Source organism: Hippocampus bargibanti, linkage group LG19, assembly GCF_051943395.1.
Source record: "Hippocampus bargibanti isolate YZ-2025 linkage group LG19, ASM5194339v1, whole genome shotgun sequence".
NCBI lineage: Eukaryota > Metazoa > Chordata > Actinopteri > Syngnathiformes > Syngnathidae > Hippocampus > Hippocampus bargibanti.
In genome coordinates, this window is record NC_142752.1 from 14960049 (window position 1) to 14985678 (window position 25630).

General features: G+C 47.9%; 1 protein-coding gene across 1 annotated transcript; it reads left to right on the forward strand.

Moving 5' to 3' along the window:
* Window positions 1–315: 315 nt before the first annotated feature.
* LOC148884093 (uncharacterized) lies at window positions 316–5857 on the forward strand. The gene is made up of 4 exons (XM_089022762.1): window positions 316–539; window positions 4682–5122; window positions 5556–5638; window positions 5736–5857. The coding sequence occupies exons 1-4, from the start codon at window positions 442–444 to the stop codon at window positions 5855–5857; spliced, it is 744 nt and encodes a 247-aa protein (XP_088878888.1). The 5' UTR covers window positions 316–441.
* The last annotated feature ends 19773 nt before the right edge of the window (window positions 5858–25630 follow it).

A 25630-nucleotide genomic window follows, 5' to 3' on the forward strand; every position in this document is an offset into this window, starting at 1 on the left:
CGATATTTGTAATACCGTATGTCGAATGTGTATTTGAATGTGAACGAGAGGAAGAATTGATATGTATACGGTATTTGAATTTGAATGTGACTGATTTTTGAGTTAATGGCGTCAGTGTGAAATGTATTATCATTGTTATTATTATTGCGCGCGCGTGGTATTCAGCTAAACTTCATATTCATGGTACCTTGTATGCAGTATTTGCTCAGTGTGAAATGTATTATCATTATTATTATTGCGCGCGCGTGGTATTCAGCTAAACTTCGTATTCATGCTACCTTGTATGAAGTATTTGCGTCAGTGTGAAATGTATTTTCATTGTTATTATTATTGCGCGCGCGTGGTATTGAGCCAAACTTCGTATTCATGCTACCTTGTATGAAGTATTTGCGGGGGTGTGTGTTATAATTATTATGATTGCGCGCGTGTGTGCGGTAGGCAATGGATTTCAGGCCAAACTTCATATTCATGCCACCTTCTATGGAGTATTTGCGGCTGCAGTGCACTGCTCAGGCGACAAAGCTGGCTCAAGCATCCAGGTATAGTACATGTTTTCAACTTATTGACAAAGCTGGCTCAAGCATACAGGTATCAGAATCAGAATCAGAATCATCTTTATTGCCAAGTATGTAGAACACACAAGGAATTTGTTTCCGGTAGAACACGCTGCACTAGTATCGTTGTCAAAAAAAAAAAACTGCTAAGTGGCACTATACAGTTCCATTTTGGCTACTGTTGAAAGAGTTCAAAGAGTTAATGGCTTGGGGGAAGAAGCTGTTTAAATGTCTGCTGGATTTGGTGCGCATGGATCGGTAGCGCCTGCCTGAGGGGAGTAGCTGGAAAAGGTGGTGGGCAGGGTGCGGAGGGTCCAGTAGGATTTTCCGCGCCCTAGTTTGGATTCTTGCAGTGTGCAAGTCCTCGAGAGTGGGTAGGGCGGTGCCAATGATTTTTTCCGCCGTCCTAACTGTCCGTTGAAGTCGGATTTTGTCCATTTTTGTGGCGGCCCCGAACCAAACGGTGATGGAAGAACACAGGATGGATTCGATGACAGCCGTGTAGAAATGTTGCAGCACCTCCTGTGGCAGGCCATGCTTCTTTAGCAGCCTCAGGAAGTACATTCTCTGTTGGGCCTATTTCAGGATAGAGTTGGTGTTTGTCATGATCTGGTTGACGACCAACGGGGGGCGCTGTCGCCCCCGCCTACACCTCACAGGTGCTGGTCGTCCTGATCAGATTGGCGACCAGCGGGTAGCGACGTCAGCCCTGCCTGCAGCCTCGCAGGTGTTGGTCGTTTAATCATTGACATTTAAAAGAACACCCGGCACGACCATCCGGGGCCGATTCATTCTGTCACGGTTTGCGAGGTGGTGATGGCGGGTTCGGATCCCAAAAAGCAGGCAGGAGGGAGCAGGAGGTTGTTTGACAAATTGTATTAAAATAAAGGTCAGCAGTAACAAAATGTAAAACATCAAAATGATCTGAATGGAAAAAATACAAAGTATCAAAAGAAAACCAAGTGTAAAAGTCCGCCAAGGTTAAACAAACCGTGACAGAATGAATCGGCACCGGATGGTCGTGCCAGGTGTTCTTTTAAATGTCAATGATTAAACGACCGACCAACACCTGCGAGGCTGCAGGCAGGGCTGACGTCGCTACCCGCTGGTCGCCAATCTGATCAGGACGACCAGCACCTGTGAGGTGTAGGCGGGGGCGACAGCGCCCCCCGTTGGTCGTCAACCAGATCATGACAGTACCCCCCCTTCAAGGGGCTGCTTCCAGAAGTCCCAACAGTCTCCCAAAAGGTCCACTCGCCAGGGAACGGTCGGTGGAGAGGGCAACCGCTGCCTCTCCAGCATACGACGGGCGGCGGCCTGATGGGAACGGGACTCGGCCTGGGGTGGACGAAGACGCGGCACGGATCGTCGTGGGCGTGAGTGCGATCCCTCTCGCACGTTCACGCGACGGCGCATGGCTCTGCGTGGACGTCGACTGCCAGGCGCAGAATGGCACCCCGTACGGCCGTATGGGACCAGGTCTCGGCCGGACGCCGACGTAGGCGTGAACTGCCCGGCTCCGGGGGAACGAGACGGGTCCAGAGCCGCTCCGGGATCCAGCGGTGAGTGGGGTCTCGGACTGACATTGACGCGGACGTTGCACGGCTCGTCGTGGATGAGACTCAATTCGTCATGCACGACGACAGCGTGGCTGGACGTGGGCGTGCAATGCCAGTCACCCAGTGTCACCCTGGACGGCCACCTGGAAGGAGGTCTAGGCCGGACGTTTACGTGGACGTTGCGGCTCGTCGAGTGACGCAATTCAAACGCGACGAGGCTTGCGCTAACGTGGACGTAGCATTGCCCGGCACAGGGTGGAAATGAGACGGGTCCGATGTACCTGCGGGATCCGATGGTTGGCCGATTCATTGTTTGTTTGCTGCTTGGTTGCAGCATGCATTGTGTACGTGTTTGTTTAACCTTGGCGGACTTTTACACTTGGTTTTCTTTTGATACTTTGTATTTTTTCCATTCAGATCATTTTGATGTTTTACATTTTGTTACTGCTGACCTTTATTTTAATACAATTTGTCAAACAACCTCCTGCTCCCTCCTGCCTGCTTTTTGGGATCCGAACCCGCCATCACCACCTCGCAAACCGTGACAGAATGAATCGGCCAACCATCGGATCCCGCAGGTACATCGGACCCGTCTCATTTCCACCCTGTGCCGGGCAATGCTACGTCCACGTTAGCGCAAGCCTCGTCGCGTTTGAATTGCGTCACTCGACGAGCCGCAACGTCCACGTAAACGTCCGGCCGAGACCTCCTTCCAGGTGGCCGTCCAGGGTGACACTGGGTGACTGGCATTGCACGCCCACGTCCAGCCACGCTGTCGTCGTGCATGACGAATTGAGTTTCGTCGCGTGAACGTGCGAGAGGGATCGCACTCACGCCCACGACGATCCGTGCCGCGTCTTCGTCCACCCCAGGCCGAGTCCCGTTCCCATCAGGCCGCCGCCCGTCGTATGCTGGAGAGGCAGCGGTTGCCCTCTCCACCGACCGTTCCCTGGCGAGTGGACCTTTTGGGAGACTGTTGGGACTTCTGGAAGCAGCCCCTTGAAGGGGGGGTACTGTCATGATCTGGTTGACGACCAACGGGGGGCGCTGTCGCCCCCGCCTACACCTCACAGGTGCTGGTCGTCCTGATCAGATTGGCGACCAGCGGGTAGCGACGTCAGCCCTGCCTGCAGCCTCGCAGGTGTTGGTCGTTTAATCATTGACATTTAAAAGAACACCCGGCACGACCATCCGGGGCCGATTCATTCTGTCACGGTTTGCGAGGTGGTGATGGCGGGTTCGGATCCCAAAAAGCAGGCAGGAGGGAGCAGGAGGTTGTTTGACAAATTGTATTAAAATAAAGGTCAGCAGTAACAAAATGTAAAACATCAAAATGATCTGAATGGAAAAAATACAAAGTATCAAAAGAAAACCAAGTGTAAAAGTCCGCCAAGGTTAAACAAACACGTACACAATGCATGCTGCAACCAAGCAGCAAACAAACAATGAATCGGCACCGGATGGTCGTGCCGGGTGTTCTTTTAAATGTCAATGATTAAACGACCAACACCTGCGAGGCTGCAGGCAGGGCTGACGTCGCTACCCGCTGGTCGCCAATCTGATCAGGACGACCAGCACCTGTGAGGTGTAGGCGGGGGCGACAGCGCCCCCCGTTGGTCGTCAACCAGATCATGACAGTGTTGACCTCCCACTTCATGTCCTGGGAGACTGTGATTCCCAGGAACTTGAAGGTCTCAACGGTTGACACCAGGCAGTTGGATAGTGTGAGGGGTAGCTGTGGTGATGGATGTTTCCTGAAGTCCACGATCATCTCAACTGTCTTGAGCGTGTTCAGCTCCAGGTTGTGACGGCTGCACCAGAGCTCCAGCTGCTCCACTTGTTGTCGGTACGCAGACTCGTCGCCGTCTTTGATGAGACCGATGACCGTGGTGTCATCTGCGAACTTTATGAATTTGACAGCTGGGTGCGTTGAGGTGCAGTCGTTCGTGTAGAGAGAGAAGAGCAATGGAGAGAGGACGCATCCCTGCGGGGCTCCAGTGCTCGTGGTTCGTGTTGTGGATGATATATTTCCCAGTCTGACCTGTTGTGTCCGTCCTGTCAGGAAGCTGAGGGTCCACTGGCAGATCGTGGGGGACACACCAAGCTGGAGAAGTTTGGGGATGAGGAGTTCTGGGATGATGGTATTGAACGCAGAGCTGTAGTCCACAAACAGGATCCCTGCGTAGGTTCCTGTGTTGTCAAGGTGGTCGAGGATGTGATGCAGTCCAATGTTGACTGCATCCTCCACAGACCTGTTTGCCCGGTAGGCAAACTGAAGAGGATCTAGCAGAGGTCTGGTGATGTTCTTTAGGTGGTTCAGCACGAGGCGTTCAAAGGACTTCATGACCACAGACGTCAGAGCGACAGGTCTATAGTCGTTCAATCCCGAGGGTGCTGGTTTCTTTGGAACTGGGACGATAGTAGACTGTACATGTTCTCATTTCAAAAATGACACTGCAAAGTAGGTTAATACACACGACTGCAGTGCATTGCTTATGCGACAAAGCTGGCTCAAGCATACAGGTACATGTTTTCATTTCAAAAAAGACACCTCGCTTATTGTTGTAGATCGAAACCAGGAGTGACCACTTGCAAGAAGGCTGACCAGGTGAAGGAGGAGGCCATGGCCCGCGTTGTTCAAGGTGGCGGGCAGCCAGAGTTCTGGCAACTGGTGCTCAGTGAGACTGCGCTCCAGTTTGGCCAGTACCGGAACCAAACATTTAAATGGCTTCTCGAGAATGACGTGGGATACGGGGCCATGGTTATAGCTTCTCACCAGAAGGAGCGTGACAGCGGCGACATGACTCAGTCGCCCCTGGCAGCAAATAAGGATGCGCTGACTGAGTACGGCCACCTCTTCCCAGAGATGGAGGCTGTTATCCAGCACCGGCTGATGGTCATGGGAGCACCGCTAATCAGGGAGTTGGATGACCAACCGCTTGGGATGGGACATTTCCCCAGTGAAGCTTACAGTTCTCTTTGTGAATCTACTGATGAGCAGCATCAAGCGTAAGTTGCATTTGTTATGAATGAGAAGGTGAAGACTTCTTTTTGTTTTACTTGTGTATTTTTTATTTTATTTATTTTTTTTGTCCGTGGTTTCTGTGTAGGTATGTCCGTCATATGCGGCAGGGGAAGATTGGTTTGCCTGGCTCCTTCTTGCATAAATTGAACGCCTACATCATTGGGAGAGACAACGAGGCAAAATATCCAGTGTCTAATCCAGGTAAATGATGACCCCACCCAATGGTTCTGATCGGCCATGGAATGTTTGCAATTTGCATTAGTTCAGCCACAAGACAGAAGCTGGTCGCCAACCGAATCGTTCTGAACGGCCCCGGAATGTTTTCAATTTGCATTTGTACAGCCACAAGATTAGAATTGGCCCTCAACCGAATGAGTCTGAACAACTCTGGAATTGTGACAATTTTCATCACTTTAGAGCCAAAAGTGAGCAGTCGTCAGTACTATCAGAGCCATCAGATAATCAGCTCATCGCAGCTGCCATGGAGGTGGAGTCTCAGTGTGAGTAACTTTGTCACATCAGTAAAAAAAAACAAGGGAAAAAAACGTAGAGGCTAAAAAGTTACACGTGAGAAATGATTTTATCTTAACTTGCCAGTGTCCCAGGCTTCCAATTCGTCTGCCACCAGCACCGGTGATGTCAAATCGCCCACTCCTGGCCTCTCAGTCATGTCGGCCGCTCCTGTCCTTGTGGCCTGCGACCGTGGCGACACATCGTAAAAGCAGCGTGTTGCGCTTCCAAAGGGCTGGATCACCACATTACCTGAGAGCGAGCATGCGTGGATAAGCCGGGCGCTGTTTGACATCACGGCCAGTGGAAAAGTGGCCCTCACCCCGAAACTCAAGCTCTGGTGGGAGCCCCCGAGGGTACCCATGGTATTTACGCAGCCCCCAGCTTCAAACAGGCAGTTTTTCCACTCGAAATTCTGTGCACTGTGGGTGCCTTATAAAATGTGGGGGGTGAAACTGGCCTGCCCCAATTGCCAATACCATCGCCTGACTGGGGGTGGCATGTACAGGACGGTTCGGCGGGTGCTGAATGTCAGAGACTGGTACTTCATGGCTACCGAGAAACTTGAGTGCAACCGTTGCCACAAGAAGTTCTCGGCCTGGGAAGCCAAAATCCGGAAGCAACTGAACATCTCCAAGCAGTTACTGTTTCCGGCGGTCCTCACTTACAGGTTTTGTACGTCGACCGTGACTGCTGCACTGTCAATGGGAAGAGCAAAGTAAGCGATTTTAATTCTTTTGTCTGTCTCTTGGTTAATTGCTTTTGAGTTTTTTTCAGACACCACACTCTCCAGTGTGGTGTCTAATGCAAAGGTCCACTTGTGTCGCCAGATCCGGGAGACGTTTGCCCAGTAGGACCGGCTGGTGGTGTGCCTGGACGTGTGGCACCTCATGCGTCGCTTTGCTAGAGGTGTCACAACAGATGCTCACCTTCTCTATGCACCCTTCATGGCACGGCTCGCCTCAGCCATCTTCGAGTGGGATGAGGGAGACCTCGAAAGGCTGAAGAGTGCCAAACAAGTACCAGAGGGCGGCCGCATCGCCATGGACGCCAAAGAGGTGCAACAACATTGCCGTCGCCGCACCAGGGGAGCAGATGAGACTGAGGAGGTCCAGGAGGTGCTTGACCACTTTTGGGAGGCCAAGGACACAATGGGCAGACAATGGGCAGTCCTCTCATAAATCAGCAGCGTATGGCGGAAATCTGGAGGACGCCGCGTCGCCACCTGCGCTGCATCCAAGACCCACCCGGATTAGCCCTGTACACCAAAACTGGGGAGGTGAAAAAAGGCGGGGTCACGCTCCCAGTGTTCCGCTGCCCACGGGGATCTACCTCCTTGGAGTCATTCCACCTCCATCAGTGCCGCTTTATACCGGGTGAGTAAAAGACGTGTAGGTGCCCACGTGTTTGTGCCAAAGACTCAATGCTATTGCTTCTCCCCCACATTTCCCACTCTGTGCAGGCACATCGGCGAATGCCTTTCATTTTCAAGTCTACCTGATGGAGGGCTTGACCAGGTGGAATGAGGACAGAGCCAGGGCGGCCGTGGTGGACGGTGGCAGAGACCAATTGCGCTGCTATGATGAGCGCTTGGTGGATGGCGTCCAGGAGGTGGCACGGGCACGGCAGATCCCCAACCCCATAAACAACTACACCCCGTTGGGAAATTACACCGGTAAGCAAAGTGCTGAAAACAAGCCCTTCTTACATTCTATCTGACATGCCAAGTGCTGACTCTGGCTCGCATTCAGGGGAGCTCATCGGGGTGGAGTACCTGCAAGCACAGACCGGCGCTGTGCTCCAGACTTGCCTGGGAGGAGATGAGGAGGACTCAATTGACCAGGTGGGGGAGAATGGTGACGGGGAGGAGGAGAAGCGGAACGGCGCGCTCTCCGGGTGCCAGCAGGCTGGTGGAGGCCATCTTCTCTGACCTGGCCAACATTCACAGCCAGGGGAGTTGCTTCGCCGGGATCCGCGTCAGTCGCTGGGGTCTGGTCATGCGCGACTACAGTCGCATCAGAGACCTGTGCAGGAGGAACTCAGATCTCCTGACAGCAGCTCCCATTCCTCTTTTTGCGGTTAACCACCGGACCCTCGCTCAGTGGTGCGTAAGGTTTGGCCACTCGCCGACGGAAGTGAGCCACGGACACGCCTTCCGACAACTACATTTGTTTCTTTGCAGGCACAACCAAAGGAGCAAAGAGGACTGTGCGCAAACAATGTGCGTGGACATCCCAGTCCCCGGCTGCAAGTTGACAGCTGCAGACATGCTCGCAGAGGCCAAGCCCTTAATGGACCAGCAGCCCCAGGGGGACAGTGTGTTAGAGCACTCAAAGGAGACATCCGGCATGGCGGTGACACACAGGGGTCCTGTCCTGCCGGAACTTTTCCGGGCGCTGCCCTTGTCCACCTTTTCGCCCGCCAACACTGCCTCAACCAGTCCAAGAGCCTCCACTTCCGCTTCAGCACTCACCCCCGTGCCATCGACTCTCGCGCCCGCCACCACTGGTGCCTCTTCCAGCTCTGCTCGGCCATCCCAAAAGGGGGGAAAATTACTCGGGAATATCACGCACCGGGTGAGGGAGCCAAAACGCGCTCATTTCCGCTGCAAGCGCTGTGGCAACCCCAAGACTAATGAGTTTGGCCATAGCCGCTACAGGAATGAGCACTTCTGCTCCCGGGCCGAGGGTCGTTCCGTCGAGGACTGGCTGCAAGAGAAAAGGAGCCAGGACACAGCCAGAAAGGTGATGTCATTTTATCTCACATTGGTCAGGAAGCATAAGAGATGGCATAAAAGAAGCTGTCAAGTGGCGGACCACTCTTATTCCCAAGTCATCGGACCCCCTGGAAGCATACTCCGTAGGCAACTGGAGACCTATCACGATCGGTTCCATTCTCATGAGGGCATTCATGAGGATCTTGACCATGAGTCTGCGCGAGGCCTGCCCAATGCATCCCAGGCAAAAAGGGTTCTTACGCAGCACAGATGGATGTTGCCAGAATCTCACGGTGTTGGACCACCTCGTCAGTCGGGCTACGAAATGTAAGCTTGATCTGGCGGTGGTGTTTATCGACTTTGCTAAGGCATTTGAGTCGGTTACCCATCGAGGGCACTTCGCCGGATCAGTCTTGACGGGCACATCCTCGCGCTCATTAGAGACGCCTACCGAGGATGCTCGACGCGCAACATCCTGGGCGATGCCGAATCCGATCCAATCCAGATGGAAGTAGGTGTCAAGCAAGGTGACCCTATGTTAGGGTTAAACCCAAACCTTTTCACCAATTGTGAAAGAAAAACACAAAGACGTGAGATGGACTTGCAAGGAGAGTGTTCAGAGACTGTTCCGTAACATTCATCCGACCCACTCTGAAAACAATCTCTGGTCCCCTTGCTTTTATTGAAAGTTTGGGAGTTCCTGGTTACAAGGTCTCAACCGTCTAAAGGGAGGGGGAGCACATCGGTTGAGACTGGCGCAAAACACAAGCATATTTTGAGATAAGCAGGAGACTGTTCAAGGAGACATTCTGTTATTTTGTCTGCACATTCTGTTATTTAGAGTCAGTATGGCTAGAGATAAAGATAAAAAGCTATGTGTGTGTGCAAGTAACTTGGATAATACTAAGCAAACTAATTTACGAATATAATGTGACTACATGATATATAATTTTATTCCAACATTCCCCCGTTTATCCAATTTACTTATTGTAGATCATCATTTATTGATCACTTCACAAGGATTTTTGATTATAAAATCATAAACACAAGAAAAGTTACACCTAGAGGAAAAGCTGTCACTCATAATCGCCTGCATCTGGGAAAAGATCAGAAATGTTAAAATATATTTCGTTGTCATAGTCAACATAATCCTTATTAACATTTACACAGTTTTCGTCGTCATGTTGTGGGATCGCTGACCCCAAGGCAGATATGTGTTGAATCAAATCGTCCGTCACATACATTTTTCCTGTTGAATCTTACTCACAGGAGTTATGTTGTATTTGCAAACGTAGTTACACTCAGGGTCTTGAACGAAAGATGTTATCATCAAATTAAAATTAAAATCAAGAAAACATTGTTCAAATTTATCAGCGACATTTTCGTATTGAAGTGAAACCATGTGTCAGTGAGCTGAGCTGTTTCCTAAATCTGAATCACGCTTCCTTCGTAACAGCAGGGGCTACACCCCATTCACTTTAAACGTCGTGGGCGCAACAGTAGTAATAAATTGGACAAGCAGAACTTGGATACAGGGAATGCAGCAACCCCCACACAATGTCCAGAGAGCTGAAAAATAAAATGTAAGCGAAATTAAGACAGACACTAAATTTGTACGTGACAGAGGTCTTCCTCCACAATTCTGACGACAAGGGCAGGTTCACGCTGGAATGATCCATCCAGTTCAGTGTGCGGAGCCCTCCGGGCGAGGTTGAGCGTCACTGTTCACCAAACATCGCACACGCTCCATTGGCCTCAACCAAGAGCACATCGACCGCCAAGCAGTCCCAGAACGCCATCAGACATGTTACTGTCACTCGTTTTGCTACCAATAGCCCAATAGGCTCCTTCAGTATAATTTGCATGCTCCTGGACGGTGCAGCAATCTGGTTAACCAATTCATACTCATCTGGTACGCCACGAGGAACTCCAAATGCACCAATGTTGGTGGAATCTCAAACTCACAGGGACGTGCCATGTCGGAAATGGAGAAGCCCTTTCTCCGTCATCGACGATAGCGCATGTGTATCCTCTGCTGCGAACGGAAGCATAGTCATTGGAAAGCTCTCAATTATTTTCTATATCATTCTAACTCTTATTACTTGATAACTCCCCCTTTAATAATTAAAATAATACCAAAATAAAATCCTTATCTGCCAATAAAATTGTCAAAAATAAACTTGCACATGACATCACATCAAAACTTGATTAACACTAAAAAACAAAAGAAAATAATAAAAAATAATAAACAGCCTACTTTATGGTGACTGAAACACAATAACCTGTGGTATTGAATGGTAACTTATCATAGATGGCGTTTTCACCACACCACCACCATATGTCACTTTGTGATAAGGGTGTAAAATGTTCATCAACAGTTTCAATTTCAAAACACTGAGAAGCATTCAATGAACCCAATATTGTACCAGTTCCAGTCCTGTTGATACATGTTAAATTTCCCATTGCAACTTTGTTAGAAAACAGTGGTTTCTTCTTCTGTGGACCTGTAAGGGGGAATGCTTTATCATATATGGCACAACTTCTCGTGGGGTTGGTCTTGGTCATAACCTGTAAAAGACAACTTTTTTCAAAACAGAGGGAACTATTCGCAGTAGTGGTCATGGTCCCATGCAGACCACACAATCTTGATCAGTGGTGTTTGCAGCCTGTTCCATCCTCTGCTATCCATGAGTAGCCAGTTGTTGTTTTGGCCAGAGATGCCAGTAAAAACTTGGAACCAATCATCAGTAGTTTGAAGCACTGTTGCTTTAACTCCTGCTCTAATTGTTGCCTTAGTTAATTCTGGTTTCTTTAATTGTACTGAGTAAGTCTGGCACAACTGGATTGGGTAACATGTGTCATATCCTGTCCTCCATTGGCACAACAGAAATTCCCAACAGGTGCATCCTAGCCAAACACACGAAGTAGTTCGGGGCGTTACTGGGTTTAAGAGCTGTCCTGACTTCAGATCTACGGTTAAAATTAAGGTTCTGCCATTGTTTTTCTCTATCAGTGATACGAGTGGCCTTTGATGTTTAGCATTTTTGGTTGTAGTATATGATGACCAATCATAACCCTGAGGATCTGCCACTTGTGTTTCCCAACCCCCTTTTCTATCGTTAATCATGTACCAAGGACTCCTATCTGGTGTGGCGTATACTCCCTTGTGTCGTAACTGAGTAACTGTTAGGGCGATTACTGTGGTTTTATTTTTGTGGAATGCATACTCTGAGTAGACTAAAATGTTGGTGTTGGCCACAGTCGGTATCTGTGATGTTTTGTTTTATGTTCAACTCAGAGTACCGTTTGTCAGGTTGTTGTACCTGTACCTGTTCATGAAGTAGTAAACCTGTTTTGTGATAATCAGTCCGATTGCGGTTATTAATATTATCGTTACTCCTGATTTTATTTTAACTTGAGCCTTGTTTTCAAGTATCCCCTGGTTCCCTCTAAAGTCTCACAAGGCTGTGGACAATCTTCACCGGGTTTGAGATGACTACACACTAAAAGCGCAGTCCCCTTTGTAGTCGGACTTTACCTTGCAAGACGGTAGGAAACCCGAGAACCCTTCCAACAAGCCCTTTTATTTATTGTTTTTTATCTCTATTACAATAAATACCACAACACTATAGTAATGACGCACATAAAAACTACTACACTGAAAATCACGATCAAAGCAGTTAATTTAGTCATATTTTAAAATCTTTTTGCGATAAATTAAGTGAATCCAAGTGTTTCGTTCTGCTATTTTTAAGGCAAACGTAATTAAAAGTATTTGGTAAAGACCTTCCCAGTTTGGTGAATACCAATGCTTCTTCTTGATGCTTTTAATCAGCACCCAATCTCCTGGTTCTACCAGTTGGTCTTTCTGTGGAGAAATGGATGATGTTTTCTCATCATTATTTGGTTTGTCTAATTTGTTGATATTTTGCAACATCTTTCTCATGTAATCTGCTAAATTACTATCTTCATTTGTTTCCCATTCATTTTTAAAATATGGTAATTGGTATGGTCGCCCAAACATAATTTCATAAGGTGTTAACCCGTTAATACTAATTATGTTAATGTGTAATTTAAACAAGTCTAGGCATTGAGTCCATTGACTGCCTGTTTCTTCCATGCATTTCTTTAATCTGTTTTTTATTGTTCCATTCATTCTTTCTACTAGTCCTGCGCTCTGTGGGCGATAACCACAATGTCGTTTTAAATCAATATGAAATGCTCTGCCTATGTAGTCTATTATCTGGTTAACAAAATGTGAACCATTATCACTGTATATCTTTTCTGGAATACCATATCTTGGTATAATGTCTTTACATAACGCTTTTGCTACGGTAAGTGCTTCTGGATGTTTTGTTGGAAATAATTCAATCCATTTTAGAAAATGAATCTATGATTACCAAACAGAATTTTTTACCTTCACTTTGATTCAATTCAATAAAATCCATGTGTATATGTTGAAATGGGTAACTTGGTTTAAAAACGGACCTATTTGTGGACGTAAATTAACTTGTACATTATATTTGGCACACACTAAGCATGCTCTACAAAATTTTTTTTGAATAAAAATGAAAACCATATGTTGTATAAATAGTTGATATTAAGCCCACCATTCCACCTGTCGAGACATGAGATTTCCCATGACTCAATAATGCAGCCCATTTATACAATTTTTTTTGGTAAGATAGGTTTATTTTCTGGACAAAAATATATATCATCATTTAAGCGTGCTCCCTTCCGGAGCCACATATCTGTTTCAGGTTTGGGAAATTGTTGCATATCACGTAGAATGGCCCTATCTAAAGTAAAAAAAAAATCATCAAAAATAAAGAAGATACGAACAGCGCCAGCAGCAGCTTGCTTAGCAACTTTGTCAACAAAGGCATTTGTCTTTAGACACAGCATCAGTACCGGAGGTATGCGCTGCGCATTTGCAAATGGCTAACATAGCGGGCAATTTAATGGCTTGCAATAAATCAATCAATAAGTGCGCGTGAGTAACAGGTTTACCAACGGACGTAACCATACCTTTATTATTCCAATATTGAGCAAATGTGTGTGTAGTTTCAAACGCATATTGACTATCTGTATAGATGGTAATACTTTGTCATCAATTTACAAGCTTCAATAAACACAGTAATTCCAGCTGCTTGTGCAAAATAATGTTGGGGTAAAGCATTAGCTTTTAAAATTTGATCATACGTAACTACAGCATAACCAGTTCTTGTCTTTCCCAGATCATCCTTTCGTGATGAACCGTCCACAAACAAAGTATAGCCTTCAGTTAAAGGCGTGTCCTGTAAGTCTGGCCTACTCTTAGCAGTTAATTTGGTAATAGTAATAGTCTAATTTGGTTGAATAGTATGCTACGGGACGTAATTTACGACCATGAATTTGGTTTCGGACAGATGTCATAAAATATCCTTTGCAATCGACCATTTGGTAAAAGGTTTTATTATAGTCAGGCAGAGCTAGTGTAGAAGTGCTGACCAATGCTCGTTTGAGATTACAAAAGGCCTTTTCTGCCTCAGGAGTTATTATTATTATTATTATTATTATTATTATTATTATTATTATTTTCCCACTTCTAAATTATCCCCCGGGCCTGATCCAACCTACTTGGGGGCCGATTCTGGCCCGCGCACCGTATGGTTGACATCCCCGGTCTATAGCGACCAATCTTTTTCTTTTTTTCCCCCAACAAATTGAACCCTCAATCTTCTGATGTTGACATTTATCACACATTTCAATGGCAGTTTTCACATCGACAATTTTCAAATGCAACAAATTAATTCAAATTTCAAAACATCGTTGTTTTTACACTTGATTTTTTTGTCTCTCTCTTTCCTGATATAAAATGTAAATTTTAACTCACGTTACCCTCTGAAATCTAAAAATCGATACTTTGGGACTTTTCCGGACCCAACCCGCATTTCCCTCTGTTTGAAAATGCGGTTCGTGTAAAAATAATGTTGGCAATTTTCTTGCCTTCCGGCACTTCTCTTGCTTACAACCATAATATGCTAAATTTGCCCTTTGCCCAATCGTTATATTTTAATAACGTTTTAATTCATGCAAAAGTAACATCAGCTATCGGGTTAAAGATCCACCAAGGGAAGAGACAGTGCTTGGGAAAGCAGAGACACAGGCCTCGCATTGACCAATATTTCTTACGAAGTCAGACGTCAAATAAGTCGAGTGAAGCACAGCGACGGGACGACAACCAAAGTTCGCAGAGCGTCTACACCCCTGTCAGGGACGATGGTAATGCACTCACAGAATGAAAGGTGGAAGAGCCCACGCAACCACAGAGACCTCCCAAGGAGGACAAGATCAAAGGGCACAGACCAAGTGTGAAGTGGGCAAAAGCTATCGAGAAAAGAGAGTGGGAAACCGTCAACAACGATCTGACCAATATCTTGGAGCAACAAGTGGGCACAGCAGAGAAAAAACTGGAAAATATTGGTGACATCATCTATCACTACGGGGAGGAGCGCTTTGGAGTGTACATCCGGAAAACCGCCAATGCAAGACCACCACCAACCAAATCCAGGAGCAAGAGATAGACAGACTGGTCAGAGAAAGAAGGGACCTGGGAAAACAGTGGAAGAAGGCCTCTGATGCAGAGAAAGAAGGTCTCATGCTGCTCCAAGGGGACATCAAATGCCGGTTGGCAACCTTACGAAGGGCAGAAAACATGAGAAAACATCGCAAGAACAAGGAACACACAAGAACACGGTTCTATAAAAACCCCTTCAAGTTTGTCAAAGACCTCTTCGCGAAGGACAAAAGCGGAATCCTTAAAACCTCCAAGCAGGAACTTGAAAAGCATCTGGAAAATGTCCACCAGGACACAAAAAGGCAGGAAAAACTAGTTATCCCACATGACATCCCCCCTATTGAACCACCAGAATTCAACCTCGAGACTGGCCCTCCAAAATGGAAGGAAGTGGACAATACAATACGGCCTGCAAGATCAGCATCAGCCCCGGGGCCAAATGGAGTTCCATATAAGCTCTACAAGAACGCACCAGATGTTCTGCGTTATCTTTGGAGACTCATGAGGATTGTGTGGCAGAAAGGGATAATACCAAAGGCCTGGCGGAGAGCGTACTAATTCCCAAGGAGAAGGATGCGGCAGACATCAGTCAATTCCGTCCAATTAGCCTTCTCAACATTGAGGGGAAAATCGTCTTTAATGTTTTAGCACGGAGACTTTCCACCTACCTGGAGAAGAACAAGTACGTCGATACATCTGTACAGAAGGCTGGCATCCCTGGGTTTTCTGGTTGCTTGGAGCACACAAGTATGATCTGGCACCAAATCCAAGCGGCAAAGAAAGACAAGAGATATCTTCAAGTCATCTTACTTGACCTGGCCAATGCCTTTGGCTCAGTTCCCCATAACCTTCTCTGGGAATCCTTCAACTTCTTCCATGTTCCACTACCCATTACTGCCTTGGGAAAAGCCTACTTCGAAGACCTGCAACTCTGCTTCACAACACCTGACTTCACAACATCATGGCAGCGTGTAGAAGTCGGCATCATGGCAGGTTGTACGATTTCACCCCTGGCCTTCACAATAGCCATGGAGGTCATCATCAGGGCCTCAAGGTGGGTGGTGGGAGGTGAGCGAACAAGGAATGGGATCCACCTCCCACCTATCCGGGCATACATGGATGATATGACCACCTTGACCACTACCATAGCTTGCACCAGGCGGCTACTTGGAAAACTGCAGGAAAACATTAAATGGGCCCGGATGAAAATCACGCCGAGCAAGTCACGCAGCATCTCAATCGTCAAGGGACAGCTAAAAAATGTGAAGTTCTGCATTGGTGATGACCCAATACCAACGGTGTCTGAGGAACCGGTCAAAAGCCTGGGCAGGTGGTACAATGCAAGCCTCAGAGACAAAGATCAAGTGCAGCAACTCAAGCAGGACATCACCAATAGCCTGGAAAACATCAACAAGACTGAGCTGCCAGGAAAGCTCAAGCTCTGGTGTCTGCAGTTTGGACTTCTCCCTCGGGTAATGTGGCCACTCACAGTCTATGAGGCCCCACTCTCAACTGTGGAGAAGATGGAGCGAACCATCACTAGATATGTGAAACGCTGGCTTGGTGTTCCACGCTGTCTGTCTAACATCGGCCTTTATGGCAAAGGGGTCCTTGAGCTTCCAATCACAAGCCTCACCGAAGAGTACAAGTGCGCTAAAGTGAGACTTCAGATGACCCTCACAGACTCCAGAGACCGGAAGATCAGTCAAGCTGCACCCCCCCTATCAACGGGACGGAAATGGACACCATCCATTGCAGTGCAGCAGGCCACAGCAGCTCTAGGAGGCACAACCAGGTCCTAAAGAGTTTGGCAGTTGTCCTTGAGAGCAAGAGGAATACCATCAACTCCTTGCCAATGCGAGCCACCACGTCCAGCAATGCACCATTGACCTTCATCCGAGAGGGACAGGAAAAGCCCAACCATCCTACTGCTAAACCAGAAGTTGGACAGCTATCCGGGGCCCGTGATTGGGAGATGCGGGTTGACATTGGCCAGCAATTGGTTTTCCCAGCGGAGATTGCAGCCACCACCCTCAGACCAGACTTGGTGCTCTGGTCCTCGTCACTCAAGGCTGTCTACATCGCAGAACTCACAGTCCCGTGGGAAAACTCTGTTGAAGAGGCCTATGAGCGCAAGAAGCTGCGCTACACAGAACTCGCAGTGGAGGCGCAACAGCGGGGATGGAAAACCAAAGTATATCCAATTGAAGTTGGATGCAGAGGGTTTGTGGCTTCCTCCACCATCAGGCTGCTAAAAGACCTGGGTATCCATGGACAGGCTCTGCGGCACACAGTTAAGTCACTCTCTGAAGCGGCAGAAAGAAGCAGCCACTGGCTCTGGATGAAGAGGAAGGACCCTTGTTGGGCTCATAGGTCAGCAACCTAAGACCTCCCCCCCCTACCAGCTTCTGAACATCTGATTGGGCATGGGACACAAGATCAGGCGTGATCAACCTGTCGCTGGCCACCATCGATGAGGGTGTCTAGTGATTAAAAGGCCGAAACACCCAATGATTCTTGGGATTCTTGGGAGAGCCTGGCACACTACTGACAATGTGTCCCAAATTCAAAACCTGCCATCCCTGAGGCACAGCTCCAACATCATGTCCAGTGGTTCATGATTCTCTTCTCTTCCTCTCTCTCTAGCTCTCTCTCTCTATCTCTATATCTCTCTCTCTATCTCTATCTCCCCCTCTATCTCTCTGTCTATATCTCTGTCTAGCTAGTGTTGTGGATGATATATTTCCCAGTCTGACCTGTTGTGTCCGTCCTGTCAGGAAGCTGAGGGTCCACTGGCAGATCGTGGGGGACACACCAAGCTGGAGAAGTTTGGGGATGAGGAGTTCTGGGATGATGGTATTGAACGCAGAGCTGTAGTCCACAAACAGGATCCCTGCGTAGGTTCCTGTGTTGTCAAGGTGGTCGAGGATGTGATGCAGTCCAATGTTGACTGCATCCTCCGCAGACCTGTTTGCCCGGTAGGCAAACTGAAGAGGATCTAGCAGAGGTCCGGTGATGTTCTTTAGGTGGTTCAGCACGAGGCGTTCAAAGGACTTCATGACCACAGACGTCAGAGCGACAGGTCTATAGTCGTTCAATCCCGAGGGTGCTGGTTTCTTTGGAACTGGGACGATAGTAGACTGTACATGTTCTCATTTCAAAAATGACACTGCAAAGTAGGTTAATACACACGACTGCAGTGCATTGCTTATGCGACAAAGCTGGCTCAAGCATACAGGTACATGTTTTCATTTCAAAAAAGACACCTCGCTTATTGTTGTAGATCGAAACCAGGAGTGACCACTTGCAAGAAGGCTGACCAGGTGAAGGAGGAGGCCATGGCCCGCGTTGTTCAAGGTGGCGGGGAGCCAGAGTTCTGGCAACTGGTGCTCAGTGAGACTGCGCTCCAGTTTGGCCAGTACCGGAACCAAACATTTAAATGGCTTCTCGAGAATGACGTGGGATACGGGGCCATGGTTATAGCTTCTCACCAGAAGGAGCGTGACAGCGGCGACATGACTCAGTCGCCCCTGGCAGCAAATAAGGATGCGCTGACTGAGTACGGCCACCTCTTCCCAGAGATGCAGGCTGTTATCCAGCACCGGCTGATGGTCATGGGAGCACCGCTAATCAGGGAGTTGGATGACCAACCGCTTGGGATGGGACATTTCCCCAGTGAAGCTTACAGTTCTCTTTGTGAATCTACTGATGAGCAGCATCAAGCGTAAGTTGCATTTGTTATGAATGAGAAGGTGAAGACTTCTTTTTGTTTTACTTGTGTATTTTTTATTTTATTTATTTTTTTTGTCCGTGGTTTCTGTGTAGGTATGTCCGTCATATGCGGCAGGGGAAGATTGGTTTGCCTGGCTCCTTCTTGCATAAATTGAACGCCTACATCATTGGGAGAGACAACGAGGCAAAATATCCAGTGTCTAATCCAGGTAAATGATGACCCCACCCAATGGTTCTGATCGGCCATGGAATGTTTGCAATTTGCATTAGTTCAGCCACAAGACAGAAGCTGGTCGCCAACCGAATCGTTCTGAACGGCCCCGGAATGTTTTCAATTTGCATTTGTACAGCCACAAGATTAGAATTGGCCCTCAACCGAATGAGTCTGAACAACTCTGGAATTGTGACAATTTTCATCACTTTAGAGCCAAAAGTGAGCAGTCGTCAGTACTATCAGAGCCATCAGATAATCAGCTCATCGCAGCTGCCATGGAGGTGGAGTCTCAGTGTGAGTAACTTTGTCACATCAGTAAAAAAAAACAAGGGAAAAAAACGTAGAGGCTAAAAAGTTACACGTGAGAAATGATTTTATCTTAACTTGCCAGTGTCCCAGGCTTCCACTTCGTCTGCCACCAGCACCGGTGATGTCAAATCGCCCACTCCTGGCCTCTCAGTCATGTCGGCCGCTCCTGTCCTTGTGGCCTGCGACCGTGGCGACACATCGTCAAAGCAGCGTGTTGCGCTTCCAAAGGGCTGGATCACCACATTACCTGAGAGCGAGCATGCGTGGATAAGCCGGGCGCTGTTTGACATCACGGCCAGTGGAAAAGTGGCCCTCACCCCGAAACTCAAGCTCTGGTGGGAGCCCCCGAGGGTACCCATGGTATTTACGCAGCCCCCAGCTTCAAACAGGCAGTTTTTCCACTCGAAATTCTGTGCACTGTGGGTGCCTTATAAAATGTGGGGGGTGAAACTGGCCTGCCCCAATTGCCAATACCATCGCCTGACTGGGGGTGGCATGTACAGGACGGTTCGGCGGGTGCTGAATGTCAGAGACTGGTACTTCATGGCTACCGAGAAACTTGAGTGCAACCGTTGCCACAAGAAGTTCTCGGCCTGGGAAGCCAAAATCCGGAAGCAACTGCACATCTCCAAGCAGTTACTGTTTCCGGCGGTCCTCACTTACAGGTTTTGTACGTCGACCGTGACTGCTGCACTGTCAATGGGAAGAGCAAAGTAAGCGATTTTATTTCTTTTGTCTGTCTCTTGGTTAATTGCTTTTGAGTTTTTTTCAGACACCACACTCTCCAGTGTGGTGTCTAATGCAAAGGTCCACTTGTGTCGCCAGATCCGGGAGACGTTTGCCCAGTGGGACCGGCTGGTGGTGTGCCTGGACGTGTGGCACCTCATGCGTCGCTTTGCTAGAGGTGTCACAACAGATGCTCACCTTCTCTATGCGCCCTTCATGGCACGGCTCGCCTCAGCCATCTTCGAGTGGGATGAGGGAGACCTCGAAAGGCTGAAGAGTGCCAAACAAGTACCAGAGGGCGGCCGCATCGCCATGGACGCCAAAGAGGTGCAACAACATTGCCGTCGCCGCACCAGGGGAGCAGATGAGACTGAGGAGGTCCAGGAGGTGCTTGACCACTTTTGGGAGGCCAAGGACACAATGGGCAGACAATGGGCAGTCCTCTCATAAATCAGCAGCGTATGGCGGAAATCTGGAGGACGCCGCGTCGCCACCTGCGCTGCATCCAAGACCCACCCGGATTAGCCCTGTACACCAAAACTGGGGAGGTGAAAAAAGGCGGGGTCACGCTCCCAGTGTTCCGCTGCCCACGGGGATCTACCTCCTTGGAGTCATTCCACCTCCATCAGTGCCGCTTTATACCGGGTGAGTAAAAGACGTGTAGGTGCCCACGTGTTTGTGCCAAAGACTCAATGCAATTGCTTCTCCCCCACATTTCCCACTCTGTGCAGGCACATCGGCGAATGCCTTTCATTTTCAAGTCTACCTGATGGAGGGCTTGACCAGGTGGAATGAGGACAGAGCCAGGGCGGCCGTGGTGGACGGTGGCAGAGACCAATTGCGCTGCTATGATGAGCGCTTGGTGGATGGCGTCCAGGAGGTGGCACGGGCACGGCAGATCCCCAACCCCATAAACAACTACACCCCGTTGGGAAATTACACCGGTAAGCAAAGTGCTGAAAACAAGCCCTTCTTACATTCCATCTGACATGCCAAGTGCTGACTCTGGCTCGCATTTAGGGGAGCTCATCGGGGTGGAGTACCTGCAAGCACAGACCGGCGCTGTGCTCCAGACTTGCCTGGGAGGAGGACTCAATTGACCAGGTGGGGGGGAATGGCGACGGGGAGGAGGAGAAGCGGAACGGCGCGCTCTCCGGGTGCCAGCAGGCTGGTGGAGGCCATCTTCTCTGACCTGGCCAACATTCACAGCCAGGGGAGTTGCTTCGCCGGGATCCGCGTCAGTCGCTGGGGTCTGGTCATGCGCGACTACAGTCGCATCAGAGACCTGTGCAGGAGGAACTCAGATCTCCTGACAGCAGCTCCCATTCCTCTTTTTGCGGTTAACCACCGGACCCTCGCTCAGTGGTGCGTAAGGTTTGGCCACTCGCCGACGGAAGTGAGCCACGGACACGCCTTCCGACAACTACATTTGTTTCTTTGCAGGCACAACCAAAGGAGCAAAGAGGACTGTGCGCAAACAATGTGCGTGGACATCCCAGTCCCCGGCTGCAAGTTGACAGCTGCAGACACGCTCGCAGAGGCCAAGCCCTTAATGGACCAGCAGCCCCAGGGGGACAGTGTGTTAGAGCACTCAAAGGAGACATCCGGCATGGCGGTGACACACAGGGGTCCTGTCCTGCCGGAACTTTTCCGGGCGCTGCCCTTGTCCACCTTTTCGCCCGCCAACACTGCCTCAACCAGTCCAAGAGCCTCCACTTCCGCTTCAGCACTCACCCCCGTGCCATCGACTCTCGCGCCCGCCACCACTGGTGCCTCTTCCAGCTCTGCTCGGCCATCCCAAAAGGGGGGAAAATTACTCGGGAATATCACGCACCGGGTGAGGGAGCCAAAACGCGCTCATTTCCGCTGCAAGCGCTGTGGCAACCCCAAGACTAATGAGTTTGGCCATAGCCGCTACAGGAATGAGCACTTCTGCTCCCGGGCCGAGGGTCGTTCCGTCGAGGACTGGCTGCAAGAGAAAAGGAGCCAGGACACAGCCAGAAAGGTGATGTCATTTTATCTCACATTGGTCAGGAAGCATAAGAGATGGCATAAAAGAAGCTGTCAAGTGGCGGACCACTCTTATTCCCAAGTCATCGGACCCCCTGGAAGCATACTCCGTAGGCAACTGGAGACCTATCACGATCGGTTCCATTCTCATGAGGGTATTCATGAGGATCTTGACCATGAGTCTGCGCGAGGCCTGCCCAATGCATCCCAGGCAAAAAGGGTTCTTACGCAGCACAGATGGATGTTGCCAGAATCTCACGGTGTTGGACCACCTCGTCAGTCGGGCTACGAAATGTAAGCTTGATCTGGCGGTGGTGTTTATCGACTTTGCTAAGGCATTTGATTCGGTTACCCATCGAGGGCACTTCGCCGGATCAGTCTTGACGGGCACATCCTCGCGCTCATTAGAGACGCCTACCGAGGATGCTCGACGCGCAACATCCTGGGCGATGCCGAATCCGATCCAATCCAGATGGAAGTAGGTGTCAAGCAAGGTGACCCTATGTTAGGGTTAAACCCAAACCTTTTCACCAATTGTGAAAGAAAAACACAAAGACGTGAGATGGACTTGCAAGGAGAGTGTTCAGAGACTGTTCCGTAACATTCATCCGACCCACTCTGAAAACAATCTCTGGTCCCCTTGCTTTTATTGAAAGTTTGGGAGTTCCTGGTTACAAGGTCTCAACCGTCTAAAGGGAGGGGGAGCACATCGGTTGAGACTGGCGCAAAACACAAGCATATTTTGAGATAAGCAGGAGACTGTTCAAGGAGACATTCTGTTATTTTGTCTGCACATTCTGTTATTTAGAGTCAGTATGGCTAGAGATAAAGATAAAAAGCTATGTGCGTGTGCAAGTAACTTGGATAATACTAAGCAAACTAATTTACGAATATAATGTGACTACATGATATATAATTTTATTCCAACATTCCCCCGTTTATCCAATTTACTTATTGTAGATCATCATTTATTGATCACTTCACAAGGATTTTTGATTATAAAATCATAAACACAAGAAAAGTTACACCTAGAGGAAAAGCTGTCACTCATAATCGCCTGCATCTGGGAAAAGATCAGAAATGTTAAAAGATATTTCGTTGTCATAGTCAACATAATCCTTATTAACATTTACACTGTTTTCGTCGTCATGTTGTGGGATCGCTGACCCCAAGGCAGATATGTGTTGAATCAAATCGTCCGTCACATACATTTTTCCTGTTGAATCTTACTCACAGGAGTTATGTTGTATTTGCAAACGTAGTTACACTCAGGGTCTTGAACGAAAGATGTTATCATCAAATTAAAATTAAAATCAAGAAAACATTGTTCAAATTTATCAGCGACATTTTCGTATTGAAGTGAAACCATGTGTCAGTGAGCTGAGCTGTTTCCTAAATCTGAATCACGCTTCCTTCGTAACAGCAGGGGCTACACCCCATTCACTTTAAACGTCGTGGGCGCAACAGTAGTAATAAATTGGACAAGCAGAACTTGGATACAGGGAATGCAGCAACCCCCACACAATGTCCAGAGAGCTGAAAAATGAAATGTAAGCGAAATTAAGACAGACACTAAATTTGTACGTGACAGAGGTCTTCCTCCACAATTCTGACGACAAGGGCAGGTTCACGCTGGAATGATCCATCCAGTTCAGTGTGCGGAGCCCTCCGGGCGAGGTTGAGCGTCACTGTTCACCAAACATCGCACACGCTCCATTGGCCTCAACCAAGAGCACATCGACCGCCAAGCAGTCCCAGAACGCCATCAGACATGTTACTGTCACTCGTTTTGCAACCAATAGCCCAATAGGCTCCTTCAGTATAATTTGCATGCTCCTGGACGGTGCAGCAATCTGGTTAACCAATTCATACTCATCTGGTACGCCACGAGGAACTCCAAATGCACCAATGTTGGTGGAATCTCAAACTCACAGGGACGTGCCATGTCGGAAATGGAGAAGCCCTTTCTCCGTCATCGACGATAGCGCATGTGTATCTGCTGCGAACGGAAGCATAGTCATTGGAAAGCTCTCAATTATTTTCTATATCATTCTAACTCTTATTACTTGATAACTCCCCCTTTAATAATTAAAATAATACCAAAATAAAATCCTTATCTGCCAATAAAATTGTCAAAAATAAACTTGCACATGACATCACATCAAAACTTGATTAACACTAAAAAACAAAAGAAAATAATAAAAAATAATAAACAGCCTAACTTATGGTGACTGAAACACAATAACCTGTGGTATTGAATGGTAACTTATCATAGATGGCGTTTTCACCACACCACCACCATATGTCACTTTGTGATAAGGGTGTAAAATGTTCATCAACAGTTTCAATTTCAAAACACTGAGAAGCATTCAATGAACCCAATATTGTACCAGTTCCAGTCCTGTTGATACATGTTAAATTTCCCATTGCAACTTTGTTAGAAAACAGTGGTTTCTTCTTCTGTGGACCTGTAAGGGGGAATGCTTTATCATATATGGCACAACTTCTCGTGGGGTTGGTCTTGGTCATAACCTGTAAAAGACAACTTTTATTCAAAACAGAGGGAACTATTCGCAGTAGTGGTCATGGTCCCATGCAGACCACACAATCTTGATCAGTGGTGTTTGCAGCCTGTTCCATCCTCTGCTATCCATGAGTAGCCAGTTGTTGTTTTGGCCAGAGATGCCAGTAAAAACTTGGAACCAATCATCAGTAGTTTGAAGCACTGTTGCTTTAACTCCTGCTCTAATTGTTGCCTTAGTTAATTCTGGTTTCTTTAATTGTACTGAGTAAGTCTGGCACAACTGGATTGGGTAACATGTGTCATATCCTGTCCTCCATTGGCACAACAGAAATTCCCAACAGGTGCATCCTAGCCAAACACACGAAGTAGTTCGGGGCGTTACTGGGTTTAAGAGCTGTCCTGACTTCAGATCTACGGTTAAAATTAAGGTTCTGCCATTGTTTTTCTCTATCAGTGATATGAGTGGCCTTTGATGTTTAGCATTTTTGGTTGTAGTATATGATGACCAATCATAACCCTGAGGATCTGCCACTTGTGTTTCCCAACCCCCTTTTCTATCGTTAATCATGTACCAAGGACTCCTATCTGGTGTGGCGTATACTCCCTTGTGTCGTAACTGAGTAACTGTTAGGGCGATTACTGTGGTTTTATTTTTGTGGAATGCATACTCTGAGTAGACTAAAATGTTGGTGTTGGCCACAGTCGGTATCTGTGATGTTTTGTTTTATGTTCAACTCAGAGTACCGTTTGTCAGGTTGTTGTACCTGTACCTGTTCATGAAGTAGTAAACCTGTTTTGTGATAATCAGTCCGATTGCGGTTATTAATATTATCGTTACTCCTGATTTTATTTTAACTTGAGCCTTGTTTTCAAGTATCCCCTGGTTCCCTCTAAAGTCTCACAAGGCTGTGGACAATCTTCACCGGGTTTGAGATGACTACACACTAAAAGCGCAGTCCCCTTTGTAGTCGGACTTTACCTTGCAAGACGGTAGGAAACCCGAGAACCCTTCCAACAAGCCCTTTTATTTATTGTTTTTTATCTCTATTACAATAAATACCACAACACTATAGTAATGACGCACATAAAAACTACTACACTGAAAATCACGATCAAAGCAGTTAATTTAGTCATATTTTAAAATCTTTTTGCGATAAATTAAGTGAATCCAAGTGTTTCGTTCTGCTATTTT

Coding starts and splice junctions, on each gene's coding strand:
- LOC148884093 (XM_089022762.1), top strand. CDS start 442: ATGGATTTCAGGCCAAACTTCATATTCATGCCACCTTCTATGGAGTAT. Junction 540..4,681: donor AAGCTGGCTCAAGCATCCAG/GTATAGTACATG, acceptor TTATTGTTGTAG/ATCGAAACCAGGAGTGACCA. Junction 5,639..5,735: donor CATGGAGGTGGAGTCTCAGT/GTGAGTAACTTT, acceptor TTAACTTGCCAG/TGTCCCAGGCTTCCAATTCG.